This window comes from Solea solea, chromosome 19 (assembly GCF_958295425.1).
Source record: "Solea solea chromosome 19, fSolSol10.1, whole genome shotgun sequence".
NCBI classification, from domain to species: Eukaryota; Metazoa; Chordata; class Actinopteri; order Pleuronectiformes; family Soleidae; genus Solea; species Solea solea.
Genome location: NC_081152.1, coordinates 22,227,199 through 22,240,796, shown reverse-complemented (window position 1 = coordinate 22,240,796; position 13,598 = coordinate 22,227,199). Strand labels below are relative to the sequence as shown.

General features: G+C 43.5%; 1 protein-coding gene across 1 annotated transcript in view; it reads left to right on the top strand.

Moving 5' to 3' along the window:
• Positions 1–13,598, top strand: part of si:ch211-127i16.2 (probable flavin-containing monoamine oxidase A) — a 32,671-nt gene that overhangs the window by 5,691 nt on the left and 13,382 nt on the right. Inside the window, exons 4-8 of the mRNA XM_058618069.1 lie at positions 1,017–1,131; positions 1,373–1,530; positions 5,095–5,184; positions 7,395–7,491; positions 10,540–10,640. Of these exons, the coding sequence (XP_058474052.1) occupies positions 1,017–1,131; positions 1,373–1,530; positions 5,095–5,184; positions 7,395–7,491; positions 10,540–10,640 (561 nt within the window). The remainder of the gene's footprint in view (positions 1–1,016; positions 1,132–1,372; positions 1,531–5,094; positions 5,185–7,394; positions 7,492–10,539; positions 10,641–13,598) is intronic.

Genomic DNA, 13,598 nt, shown 5'->3' with positions numbered 1-13,598 from the left:
GGTTATATATTAACAGAATGTGGACACCACAATAACTGGATGAGAGACGAGAAGTCGGGTTCAGTGTAAGTCACCACAACAACACACTCTTTTTATTATATGTGTAGAAGAAGAAAAGAGCGGAAGTCCGCCAACACAACATCCTCACAGAGGGACAGAGAACAATCTGCTACATTAGCATTGTTAGCCTGTAGCTCACCACAGGTGAATGTGGTCAATGTCGAGGCTTGACAATTAGATAGGCATTCTTCAATGGAGTCGAGTCGCCCTACCATAGAGTTTGTCAAGTCGTCCACGAGTCCACAAACTTTAGAACGTTTGGTGCCTTGCTTAGCAATAGCAGCCAATATGGCGTTGCTGCTAGCGTTGCTTTGGCAAGTTGTCGACTTGTGACTTTGGCCTTCCTCTTTTCTTGGCATCTTGAGTTGAAATCAAATCTTTAACAACTCACACATCAAAAAGTTGCAAAAGCACTGAGGTGTGGAGTTTCAGTATAAAGATATGTGGTACTCACCTCGCCTTACCTCACCACGGCATGGTTTAGGTAGCGTTTCCACTAGCTTAGTACCTGGTACCAGCTATTACCAGGTACTATTTCGACTCTCCAGCGCACATTCCAAACCATCGAAATTTCGCAACTACGCTAATTTTGGGGAAGATCTTTCGACTCGGCCAACAATTTGTAGTACCTGCTCAGGCGAGGTTCCAAGCGTGCTTAAGCAGATTCTATGTGATGATTGGTCAGACTGCCGGCCGCTGAGTCCCGTCACAGGAAGAGACCTCCCACACACAAATCAAGCCGAACAGCGCTGAACTGTAGTCAAGTGGACAAATTGATTTTCTTTTATCATTGTTAGTAGCCTCCGCTGACCACACGTCACTGTGTATTATATTCTTTATTATAAATAACAGAAAAACACCTTCACTTGGGACAAATGGTGAAGTAGAAGTCACATGATGTTGTCTTTGCTTGGTTCACAGTTATGTGTGTGTGTGTGTGTGTGTGTTGCTCTCAGATTGACAGACTGTGTGCCACAGTGTGTGTCCAGGATCCGTCCAAAACTCCCCGTGCTGCAGAGTTTGACAGCATGACCCTGAACTCCTACATGGAGCAGCATGTCTGGACGGCAGGTTAATGCACTTTTATTTGAATAGATCACGGCTCTGTGCACAGTGAGCCAAAGAACCTTTACAGTGTTATAGAGAGAAGAGAAGCAAACACTGGGACAGAATCAGAGATTTGCAGCATCTGCCTCAACTGGCTGGGGTGAAAGGAAAGAAAGAGAGACAGAAATATAACAGGACAGTTAGTCATCATTACACTGTATCATGACGATGTGTGTGTGAGTGTGTGTTCATGTGTGTGTTTCAGAAGTGAAGGAGGAGCTGGAGTTGAGCTGCAGGTCTGTGTTTGGCATGGAGTCGTCACAGATGTCCTTCCTCTTCTTCTTGGTTTACGCTGCAGCAGCCGGAGGTTTGCTGCCTCTACTGGAGAACAACGCAGGTTCTGCTCAGGAACAAAAGATCAAGGTCACGACTCGCTCCTCTCTCTGTTAGTTCAACAGTTATATAAAATAAAACCGTGTCTGTGGCCATTTCAACACAACTTTGTGTTTTTACTTGTGCTGTCAGTTAAACATGTTATTAACGCGTTATTAACGGTGTTAAAACAAACCCATTTTAACGGCCATTTTAAGGAGACCACCGAAGACCGCTAGCTCCTTTAGCTTGGATTAGCTCGCTTTATTCACACACTGCAGGCTGATACACAGCCTCTCTTATTATTGTGCGGCTCTCACAATAAGAGGAATAAGTCACAATATGCAGGTGACAGAGATATTGTCTCAATAAAAAAACATCACCACAAAGCAAGCAGATCCACTTTTCTATGTTGATAAGAGCATTAAAATGAGAAGAAATAATGGGACACAAAGAAATCAAGGGACATTTACAATAGATACAAATGTTAACTATGACATTAATGTGATTAATCGTGATTAAATATGACAGCACCTAGTTATTTTGTATGTGCTTTTGATCAGTTCTATTTTCCTGTCTCTGCTGCTGTGCAGTGAAGGCCAGTGAAAGACTATTGAGATGTTTTCATCTGCAGGTTTTCTCTCTGTTTTGTGTGGTGGATGTAATGACCACAGCGCTGTGGGCAGGACAGAAGCACAGCTGCAGTAAAAGCAGAAGCAAATGTGAAGTGGAATGGATTTACAGAGGATAACAGAGGAACCCTTTAATCCCACAGATGCAAATGAAAATGTTGATAACAAAGCAACTCTGAGGCTGAATGCATGCATGAGACGTCTTTTCTAACATCATTTCCCCCTGTTTTGCAACAAAAGACATTTAGATGTTGCTTAACAAGGTTTGATGAGAATAATGACAACATAACAAAAACACTGAACACTGAAATCTTGTAAGAAGCTCTTGAGTGAAAGGTGATTAAGTCCAAAGTTTTAATTATACACAGAGTCAGTAACAAGATTCTCTAAGACTTGATCTCAAACCTGAGACCTTTAGCTAATCACTTCTTTTCATCTGTCAAATTAACGGAAACACAAAACTCAGGAAGTTCAAAAAGAAAGTATTTTGAAATTTACTTCATGATCATTTTATGAAAAAGGATTCTTGAGTCTCTGAATAAAAGTATGATTCATGGCCAAAAACAACAGAAGTAACTGAGGAATGGACTTGCTCTTCAAATGAGGCGTGATGAGGGTTCAGCTGACCCTCATCACGCTGTCTCAGGTCTGGTCTCTCTCAGGTTTCAGGTCTAGTCTCTCTCAGGTCTGAGGTCTGGTCTGTCTCAGGTCTGGTCTGTCTCAGGTCTAGTATCTCTCAGGTCTAGTCTCTCTCAGGTTTCAGGTCTAGTCTCTCTCAGGTCTGAGGTCTGGTCTGTCTCAGGTCTGGTCTGTCTCAGGTCTAGTTTCTCTCAGGACTAGTCTCTCTCAGGTCTGGTCTATCTCAGGTCTAGTCTCTCAGGTCTCAGGTCTAGTCTCTCTCAGGTCTGAGGTCTGGTCTGTCTCAGGTCTGGTCTCTCTCAGGTCTAGTCTCTCTCAGGTCTGGTTTCTCTCAGGTCTAGTCTCTCTCAGGTCTCAGGTCTAGTCTCTCTCAGGTCTGAGGTCTGGTCTGTCTCAGGTCTAGTCTCTCTCAGGTCTGGTCTCACTCAGGTCTAGTCTCTCTCAGGTCTCAGGTCTAGTCTCTCTCAGGTCTGAGGTCTGGTCTGTCTCAGGTCTGGTCTCTCTCAGGTTTCAGGTCTAGTCTCTCTCAGGTCTGGTCTCTCTCAGGTCTAGTCTCTCTCAGGTCTGAGGTCTGGTCTCTCTCAGGTCTAGTCTCTCTCAGGTCTCAGGTCTCTCTCAGGTCTGGTCTCTCTCAGGTCTAGTCTCTCTCAGGTCTGGTCTCTCTCAGGTTTCAGGTCTAGTCTCTCTCAGGTCTGAGGTCTGGTCTCTCTCAGGTCTAGTCTCTCTCAGGTCTCAGGTCTCTCTCAGGTCTGGTCTCTCTCAGGTCTAGTCTCTCTCAGGTCTAGTCTCTCTCAGGTCTGAGGTCTGGTCTGTCTCAGGTCTAGTCTCTCTCAGGTCTGGTCTCTCTCAGGTCTAGTCTCTCTCAGGTCTCAGGTCTAGTCTCTCTCAGGTCTGAGGTCTGGTCTGTCTGAGGTCTGGTCTCTCTTAGGTCTAGTCTCTCTCAGGTCTCAGGTCTAGTTTCTCACAGGTCTGAGGTCTGGTCTGTCTCAGGTCTCAGGTCTAGTCTCTCTCAGTTCTCAGGTCTAGTCTCTCTTAGGTCTGGTCTCTCTCAGGTCTAGTCTCTCTCTGGTCTGAGGTATAGTCTGTCTCAGGTCTCAGGTCTAGTTTCTCTCAGGTCTGAGGTCTGGTCTGTCTCAGGTCTAGTCTCTCTCAGGTCTCAGGTCTGGTCTCTCTCAGGTCTCTCTCTGGTCTGAGGTCTGGTCTGTCTCAGGTCTGAGGTCTAGTCTCTCTCAGGTCTAGTCTCTCTCTGGTCTGAGGTCTGGTCTGTCTCAGGTCTGGTCTCTCTCAGGTCTGGTCTCTCTCAGGTCTCTCTCTGGTCTGAGGTCTGGTCTGTCTCAGGTCTGAGGTCTAGTCTCTCTCAGGTCTAGTCTCTCTCTGGTCTGAGGTCTGGTCTGTCTCAGGTCTGGTCTCTCTCAGGTCTGGTCTCTCTCAGGTCTCAGGTCTAGTCTCTCTCAGGTCTGAGGTCTGGTCTGTCTCAGGTCTAGTCTCTCTCAGGTCTGGTCTCACTCAGGTCTAGTCTCTCTCAGGTCTCAAGTCTAGTCTCTCTCAGGTCTGAGGTCTGGTCTGTCTCAGGTCTGGTCTCTCTCAGGTTTCAGGTCTAGTCTCTCTCAGGTCTGGTCTCTCTCAGGTCTAGTCTCTCTCAGGTCTGAGGTCTGGTCTCTCTCAGGTCTAGTCTCTCTCAGGTCTCAGGTCTCTCTCAGGTCTGGTCTCTCTCAGGTCTAGTCTCTCTCAGGTCTGGTCTCTCTCAGGTTTCAGGTCTAGTCTCTCTCAGGTCTCAGGTCTAGTCTCTCACAGGTCTGAGGTCTGGTCTGTCTCAGGTCTCAGGTCTAGTCTCTCTCAGGTCTCAGGTCTAGTCTCTCTCAGGTCTGGTCTCTCTCAGGTCTAGTCTCTCTCTGGTCTGAGGTCTAGTCTGTCTCAGGTCTCAGGTCTAGTTTCTCTCAGGTCTGAGGTCTGGTCTGTCTCAGGTCTAGTCTCTCTCAGGTCTCAGGTCTGGTCTCTCTCAGGTCTCTCTCTGGTCTGAGGTCTGGTCTGTCTCAGGTCTGAGGTCTAGTCTCTCTCAGGTCTAGTCTCTCTCTGGTCTGAGGTCTGGTCTGTCTCAGGTCTGGTCTCTCTCAGGTCTGGTCTCTCTCAGGTCTCAGGTCTAGTCTCTCTCAGGTCTCAGGTCTAGTCTCTCTCAGGTCTGAGGTCTGGTCTGTCTCAGGTCTGGTCTCTCTCAGGTCTGGTCTCTCTCAGGTCTCAGGTCTAGTCTCTCTCAGGTCTAGTCTCTCTCTGGTCTGAGGTCTGGTCTGTCTCAGGTCTCAGGTCTAGTCTCTCTCAGACGTCTGTCTTGTGTGTGTCTCCACAGGGAGGAAGTCAGCAGCTGTCTCAGACCCTGGCAGAGCGTGTGGGCTTGCAGAGCATCCTCCTGGGTTCTGCTGTGACAAACATATGGCAGGTAAAGAACAGTAACACAGAGATAACTGTCTCCTCCTGTGAAGACAGTATCTGCTCCACTATCTCCTGTTGGTCTCCTGTCAGACGTGTTCTTCAGCTCCAACCCTGAACACTCGTTTTGTACAGAGGATTAGGACCACACAGGAAAAAAATATTCTGACTTTAAACTCAGGAACTCTGAGAATAAAGTCAGAATTCTGAGAATAAAGTCCGAATTTACGAATAAAGTCAGAATTCTACGAATAAAGTCAGAATTCTGAGAATAAAGTCAGAATTCCGAGAATAAAGTCAGAATTCCGAGAATAAAGTCAGAATTTTACGAATAAAGTCAGAATTCCGAGAATAAAGTCAGAATTTTACGAATAAAGTCAGAATTCTGAGAATAAAGTCAGAATTTTACAAATAAAGTCAGAATTCTGAGAATAAAGTCTGAATTTTACGAATAAAGTCAGAATTCTGAGAATAAAGTCTGAATTTTACGAATAAAGTCAGAATTCTGAGAATAAAGTCAGAATTGTACGAATAAAGTCAGAATTCTGAGAATAAAGTCAGAATTCTGAGAATAAAGTCAGAATTGTACGAATAAAGTCAGAATTCTACGAATAAAGTCAGAATTCTGAGAATAAAGTCAGAATTTACGAATAAAGTCAGAATTCTGAGAATAAATTCAGAATTCTACAAATAAAGTCAGAATTCTGAGAATAAATTCAGAATTCTGAGAATAAATTCTGAATTTTACGAATAAAGTCAGAATTCTACGAATAAAGTCAGAATTCTGAGAAAAAAGTCAGAATTCTACGAATAAAGTCAGAATTCTGAGAATGAAGTCAGAAATTCAGTCAGAAACTCAAAGGTTTTTTTCCTGCGTGGCCAGATGATGTCAAAATGTTGAAACATTATATATGAACATCTGTGCTAAGGCTCCCTGGTGGGCTGTGGTGGTACTGCAGGTGGGCTGTGCAATCATTTAGAGAAGATCAAAGTTTTACTAACAGGTAATAATATGTGTGTGTGACGTCATTAGTTTATAATGTATTCATTTTAACTTCACACTCTGAACGGTGTTTACTTGTCATAGTAACGTGAGTAAATACAAATACGCAATGTTTTGTTGCACTGGAACCTTGTTGCAGCCTTTCAAGATGACAAGGGGGTCTGAGATGAGGGTCTTCTTCTTTTTCTGCTGCTTCTTCTTTACGCTTCTCCCATCAGGTTTCGCCACAGTGGATCACCTGCCTCCACACACACACACACACACAACTGTTCAAACGTTCAGAGCCTGACACATTGTTATTTTGGTGAAATGTGTGAAAATAAATACATAGATGAATAAATAAATAAATAAATAAATAATCCTCTGTGAGACCTTCAGGAAACGTTGTCTTAATTAAATTCCACACAGACCTAGAGTACATCATGTATATATACTGTATACATATATATATATATATATATATATATACATACACACATACTGTATATACAGTATATATATGGGTGAAATTAACGGACACACAAAACTCTCTCTATATTTAGATATATATATATAAATCAGTTTTAAAAACAAAATCCCAATGATGCTGTGGAGCAGCAACAGTTTCCACACAGCGAGCAGGTGGAGGTTGTGTGTTGTGAAGAAACTGTCAGTGAAAGTGAGGTTAATGATCTTCCTGCAGGCAGCTGAAACCAGGCTTCACTTCAGAGGAAATATTATGAGAAAGGCAGAAATGATAAATGCCAGAGAGAAAACGATGATACGTTTCTATAAATGCTTCTTTTTTCCCTCTTCACACTCACCTGTCTGGGTAAAGTACGGGACCCATTTTGGATGCGTCAAAGATGTCCAAAGTGTCCAAAATCCTCCACCAGTCTCAAAAGTAGCTAACAAGCAATTGAAAGGCATCAAATGAATAAAGATCAATCTGCGCATGTGCAGAGTTTGAAACTTTTTACTTCTGAAACTTAATTTTCCAAGTGAAGACAGCTCAAAAATATTAATTTAATTTACCTTTCAGACCAAAAATTACTAGTAAATTGTTTCTATTAAGTTACCAGAACAATTTCACAAAAACTAAGTAAGGCCAACTCATTACTTTTAATTTCATCGGATATTTGTATTTATAGTGCAGCTGCAACTAAATCATTCTTTTCATAATCAAGTAATCACAAGTGTACGTAGGTTCATGTGTTTGTCTGTGTGTGTTTAACCAGGACGCTGAATGGGCCAGAGTGACGACCGCCGCCGCCGCCGCCGCCGCCACCTTCCTGTGCCGAGCTGTGATCGTCAGCTGTCCGCCTCATTTAGCAGGTCAGTGAGCGTCAGTGAAACTCTCAGTGAGGCACAAGAAGTGATCAAACCTGGCAAACCATCAGTCCTCCATGACAACTGATAATAATAATAATAATAATAATAATAATAGTAATAACACTGTGTGAAGTCAATTCTGAACCAGAGCAAGAACTGAGGCCAGAATTTCCACTGGGGTCTAAAGTGTGGACAGTGGGAGGATGAAAGTGTCAAACACTGTAGCTTCGTCTCACTACTGACAAGGGAAAAACACGGAGGCAGCCAACGACAAGCAGAGGGTTTAAAATGATCAGTTTCCTGCTGTGATGTCATGCGACAAACACGTGGAGAAATCATCAAACAACGGTGCTTCCTCTGTCTGTAATACTGTTACTGGATCAGTTCATACACACAAGTGCTTTTAAAGCTGTGATCAGTTTGTGTACTCCACCATGTTGGCAGGAAAACGTCACCAGTGCCGGTCTGTGTGAGTTCACGGAGATCCAGTAAATAAATCACAGAACCTGACAGACTTGATAGATCTGGTCCTTATACTGCCCCCTGGTGCTTCTCACCAGTATGGAAATATATTTTTAAATATAAAAATACAAAACAAAATACTCGCCACCCGCGGGTGTGGGCAGCCGGGCGGTGCCCGGTGCGGCCGGTGCGCGGTGCGGCACAAACACAAGCACATACAAAACACACTATTATGCACTATATTGATGAGACAGTTGATCTGCAACAACCATAGTGCACACGCACACCACTGCGCATCTATAGGCTACTGCATCATTACCAGCACATCTTCCGTTATGTCACTCAGCAACCGCAATTTCACAAGCCACCATATGACACAAAAACAAGCTTCCACATACGCATAGGCGTCAGATACGTGGGGAACACGTCCCCGGCACTATTTATGATCAACAGTTTTGTCCTCAACACTTCTAATAAATGTTATCAATTTATCATTAACACTCCAACTACGGTAAATGATGTACCTCTTGGGTGTAGGTCTTCCTCTTGAAATAATTTCCTTCTTTTCTCCAAATGATCGCCGTGAAAAGTGCACACTTAGGAGATCAGAAACATGATCGATCACTGGTGTTAATGCAGTGATCATAGCTTACTTCAAAACCCGCCAAAGGTTCAAACGTCATTGATGACAACAGCGGGGGCAAGCGCCAGACACGTCGCTGGGCCTGGGGCGTTCTGTCACTATGCATCACATTTTGATTGGCTGACGACACACGTCAGTCAAAGTTATAACCAAATAGGAAATGGCAGCTTCAACAAAAGACCAGCAATACTACTACAGCAGGTCCACGGAGCTATGATGCGTTTAATGACATCCAGGAAAATCCAGCTCAGCTTCACAAAAAATAACTATATTCTTTCTGGAAATATAATCATAACATACTGAAAAAGTAATTGAATTCAGACACGTTCAGACACACATTCATTTGATTATTAAACAAAAATAAATAATAATAATATTGATATTGTCAGGGCCCGCAGAGAAGGCCCTGCTGGCACCACTGTTGATTTAATTCAGGATTCACTGCCAGGTTTTTTTCTCTCTCTTGACTGGAGCTGGAGCTTCCTCTGTGTCTGTACCTGTTTGTACTAAGCTGGCAACAGATCTGTCCCTCAGAGGCTGCTACTCAGAGCCGTGGACCACGGCCAGAGTCTTTAATGAGACAGGTTTGAGAGCGCGCTGCTGAATTATGCAGCATGGATCACTCTGGCTCAGATGCGTCGGCTTTAAATCAACGCTGGGAGTTTGACAAAGACGAGGCCAGTGATTGAGACGTCACCTCTCCCTGGAGGAGATGTGGATACATTCAAGAGAAGAAGGCTGCTGAGGAAGTCCACTTATACATGTGAGGATGATGAAGATGACTGTGATGGTGGTGATGAGGATGAGGATGAGGATTCTTAATTCGGACAATTCATTCTCAAGTCATTTGCTTTTGAATCAGTTAAAATGAGTAGAGTCTCAATCACATGTGGCCCTTCAATAGATTTAATCTGTTTGGTCTGGTCCTGTCCGGTCCAGTCCGGTCCTGTCCTGTCCTGTCCGGTCCTGTCCTGTCCTGTCCTGTCCTGTCCTGTCCTGTCCTGTCCTGTCCTGTCCTGTCCTGTCCGGTCTTGTCCAGTCCGGTCCTGTCCTGTCCTGTCCTGTCCTGTCCTGTCCGGTCCGGTCCGGTCCTGTCCTGTTCTGTTCAGTCTTGTCAATCATGTTTGTTTTTATTTAAGAACAAAATCTACTAAGTGTTTCACTAATGTTGAGTTCTATTTTCTCCGAGTGAGGATCAGCTTAATAACAAGAGACCAAGTCAAATGAAGTTTAAATCATTGTTGGAAATGTTAAGGATAATCTAAATATACAAAGGTTTTTGTGGTTACGTTAATGTGGACGAAATGTTTCTTTATTAAGTGAAAACTCTAACTCTGCTGAACTCTGTGACCTCTCTCAGACCAGGTCTACGTCAGTCTTTTTATCATCTTTTTTCACAGAGCACACGTAGACGCTTTCAGCCTCAGTGAAACACTCAAACACTCAAATCACGGGTGATGAGTCACAAATGAGCCTGAAACTTAGAAAACGTATGAAAACAGCTTCAACCTGGCTGTAAGTGAAGTCAACATCAGGGCTGAGTCTGTGTTTGCTCTGAAATGTTCATGACGAGCAGAACGTGGACTGTGACGGAGGTGATTTAGAGAGAGAGAGAGAGAAAAGCTTCATTTCCACCACCTGAGCTTTAGATTTGATTCAATACAGACGTTAAAAGAGCCTTTAAAATAAAAAAGAGTCAGTGACTCTCAGTGACATTAATCTGCACGACTGCAGCGACCACCGTTCTGTGCTTTTCAAATCAGAAGTTTTCCACTGGTCATCATCATCATCATCATCAGCATCATCATCATCAGCATCAGCATCAGCATAGCCAAAACAGATTATCAGATTACAGATTAACATTTAAATCACTCTAAGAACATGTGGCTGTGACCAGTGAAGGCTGAAAGACTAGAATCTTGTTTTTACTTTTTTTTCACCACCAGCAAAAATCCACTACGAGCCAGCGCTGCCCAGCCAGAGAGAGTTCCTTACCCAGAACATGCCTGTGGGTCACATGATCAAATTCATTATTACCTACCAGACGGTGAGTCAACAAACCATGTGCACAAACACTCGTTTCCGACAATCACTTTCTCTGTTTTTCATGTTTTCTCTTCAAACATTTAAAGTTTGATCACGTCAGTGAAGACGTGTTGGTATCATGTTGTGTGTTGGCAGATTATTAACTGAGACACAGCTGCAGAAGTGTCCAAACACTTTCATTACAGCATATATTATTATATTATACACAAGCATACTGTCAGTCTCTGTTCACGTGCAGCATACAGTCTGACAACACATCGGACAGATGTTGTGAAACAGTGGGGGACAATCAGGGACAATCAGGGACAGTAGGGGACAGTGTGTAAAGACACCAGTGTGAAAATGGTTCATGTTTTCACAAACAGAGCCATTTTATTTGCATGTGGACTGTTGAAGACTCAGTGAAGGTGGTATTTTTTCAAACCGACCACACACACACACACACACACACACACACACACACACACTCCAGCACATGAAGTCTGATTTGTCTTAATTAATTCACACAGTTTTAATGACAGAACGCTTGTGCTCCTTGTTACAGGATTCAATTTGTCTCTAGTAATGAACACAGATCATTATTGCCTACGCAAACATTATTCAATTTGTGCATTGGTTTGTTGCCAGCTGCATTTGAATGCTGACACACACACACACACACACACACACACAAACACACACAGGTATTTGTCATTTTCTCCTCATGTGTTCACAGCCTCGTGAAGTGATTAATTGCAGTTTTATTATGTGTCACGTTTTCCTGCCATGTGTAATCCAGGAGGCGGAGCTAATGTGACTGGAACATTCCAATGTGATGTTATGAATATGTGAAGTTTAAAGCACGTGTGACGTTCAGTGATGGAAGAAAAGCAGAATTAGCTGAGAAAAGAACGTTCAGGGCCAGGAACACAATGACAGACCTGCAGCAGGTAAAAGCACAAGCACAATATCAGCAGCACGTCAGTTAAACGTGTTATTAACGTGTTATTAACGGTGTTAACACAAACCCATTTTAACGGCGTCTTTCTCTAATTTATCGTGAGATTAACGTTCTTTTTGGTAGAGCAAACTGTGTTTTTTTTCACATGCTGTTGCAACAACTAGTAACGTTATAAAAACTCCAACACCACACCAGATGTAGCTAGAGCGGAAACAACACAACAGGCACGCTGCACACACTTGTTTGGGCTAAAGAGTAGTAGCTAACGTTGTGTTGTGAGTGGATGGCGAGCGCTGTGCGCTTCTCCGTCTCCAAGCGGGCTCTCCGTATCCAACGCAGCCTGGATCATTTGTCCACGCACTCCCCACATGCAAGTCATGATGTCTGCAGTGTTACCAACCAAGCTGGCAGACCCCCCAACCGTAGTGAGGAGACCACCCAAGACCGCTAGCTCCTTTAGCTCATATTAGCTCGCTAAACCGCGGCACTTTATTCACACACTGCAGGCTGATACACAGCCTCTCTTATTATTGTGCGGCTCTCTTCCTGTGACGCCACTCTCGCTGTTTTCCAGGCACGCTGCCATGTTGATATTGTCAGAGAACTAGTGGAGGGAGGGGGAGAGGAATGGAGCGGAGGGAACAGGAGCTGAGCGAGTGAGCGTTGTAAAGAGGACAAATCACAAACCCCCTGGAAGAAGTGGGCGTGTGTTTGCCTGTGTCTCATTTGCATATAAAGGGACCATGCACAAAACCGAGCGTTCTGAAAGGGGCGGGTTTAGCAGGGTTATTGAACTGCTATGGTGCTTCATCCTTATGGTATTTTGACCAAAGCATGTCACTGACATGTTCATTAGGACACCAGGGAACTATTTTAACTTGGAGAAATAGGGTATAATATGTCTCCTTTAAATAAACATTTCCACTCTCATTCTGACTGATGAAGTTGTGTTCTGACATTCTCACTCTGAGCTTTTCAGAGTAAAGTCCCAGTCATGAATAGTAGAGAGTGTTTTACAGTAATTGTCTCTCAGTGTGAGTTTAGCAGCAGATGCTGCCATTCTCACCTCCTGCTGGAGACACTGAGGAGACGAGAGTAATTAAAAACCAAACTTAAACCCATGAGTGGAGGAAAATGACGAGCAGACGGTAACAGACTTTGTCTTAGTGGCTGATGTGAAAAAGGCCGACAGCTGAGCTCTGACTCTTCTCATATCACCTGTTAAAGCACTTTTTCTGCGTTGCTGCTTTGAATGATCTGCTCCACTGTGGGGAAAATCCTGAAAGCAGCAGTTTGTGATTGGAGGCTGCCTGAGGCTCAGCATCACGTCTGTGTCTCGTCAACGCTAACTCCTTCATTATCCAGAGAGAAATGCTGTGGGGACAACAGGTTAGGTTACAGCTGACAGCAGATTATCATATATCTGCTATCAACACAAACACTATTTTCATATTTCAAATATCTGCCATCCACACAAACGCTGTTTTCATATTTTAAAAAATCTGTCATCCACGCAAACGCTGTTTTCATATTTCAAATATCTGCTATCCACACAAACACTGTTTTCATATTTTAAATATCTGCCATCCACACAAACGCTGTTTTCATATTTCAAATATCTGTCATCCACGCAAACGCTGTTTTCATTTTTCAAATATCTGCTATCCACACGAAAGCTGTTTTTCATATTTTAAATATCTGCCATCCACAGGAATGCTGTTTTCATATTTTAAATGTCTGTCATCCACACTAACACTGTTTTCATATTTAAAAAAATCTGTCATCCACACAAACGCTGTTTTCACATTTTAAATGTCTACCATCCACACTACACCCTTTTTATTTAAAAAAATGTGAAAGGCGACCGGTGAGCGGCTGGATGACGCCGAAGAAAAGTCTTAGAACTCGTCAGGTTTCCCCATTTCCCATTTTTTATTACTCCACTTCAACAGTAGCAACAGATTATGGTGAGAGTCATAGGTTAATCCAGCAGCACAGACAGATGGTAAAATGGTGCTA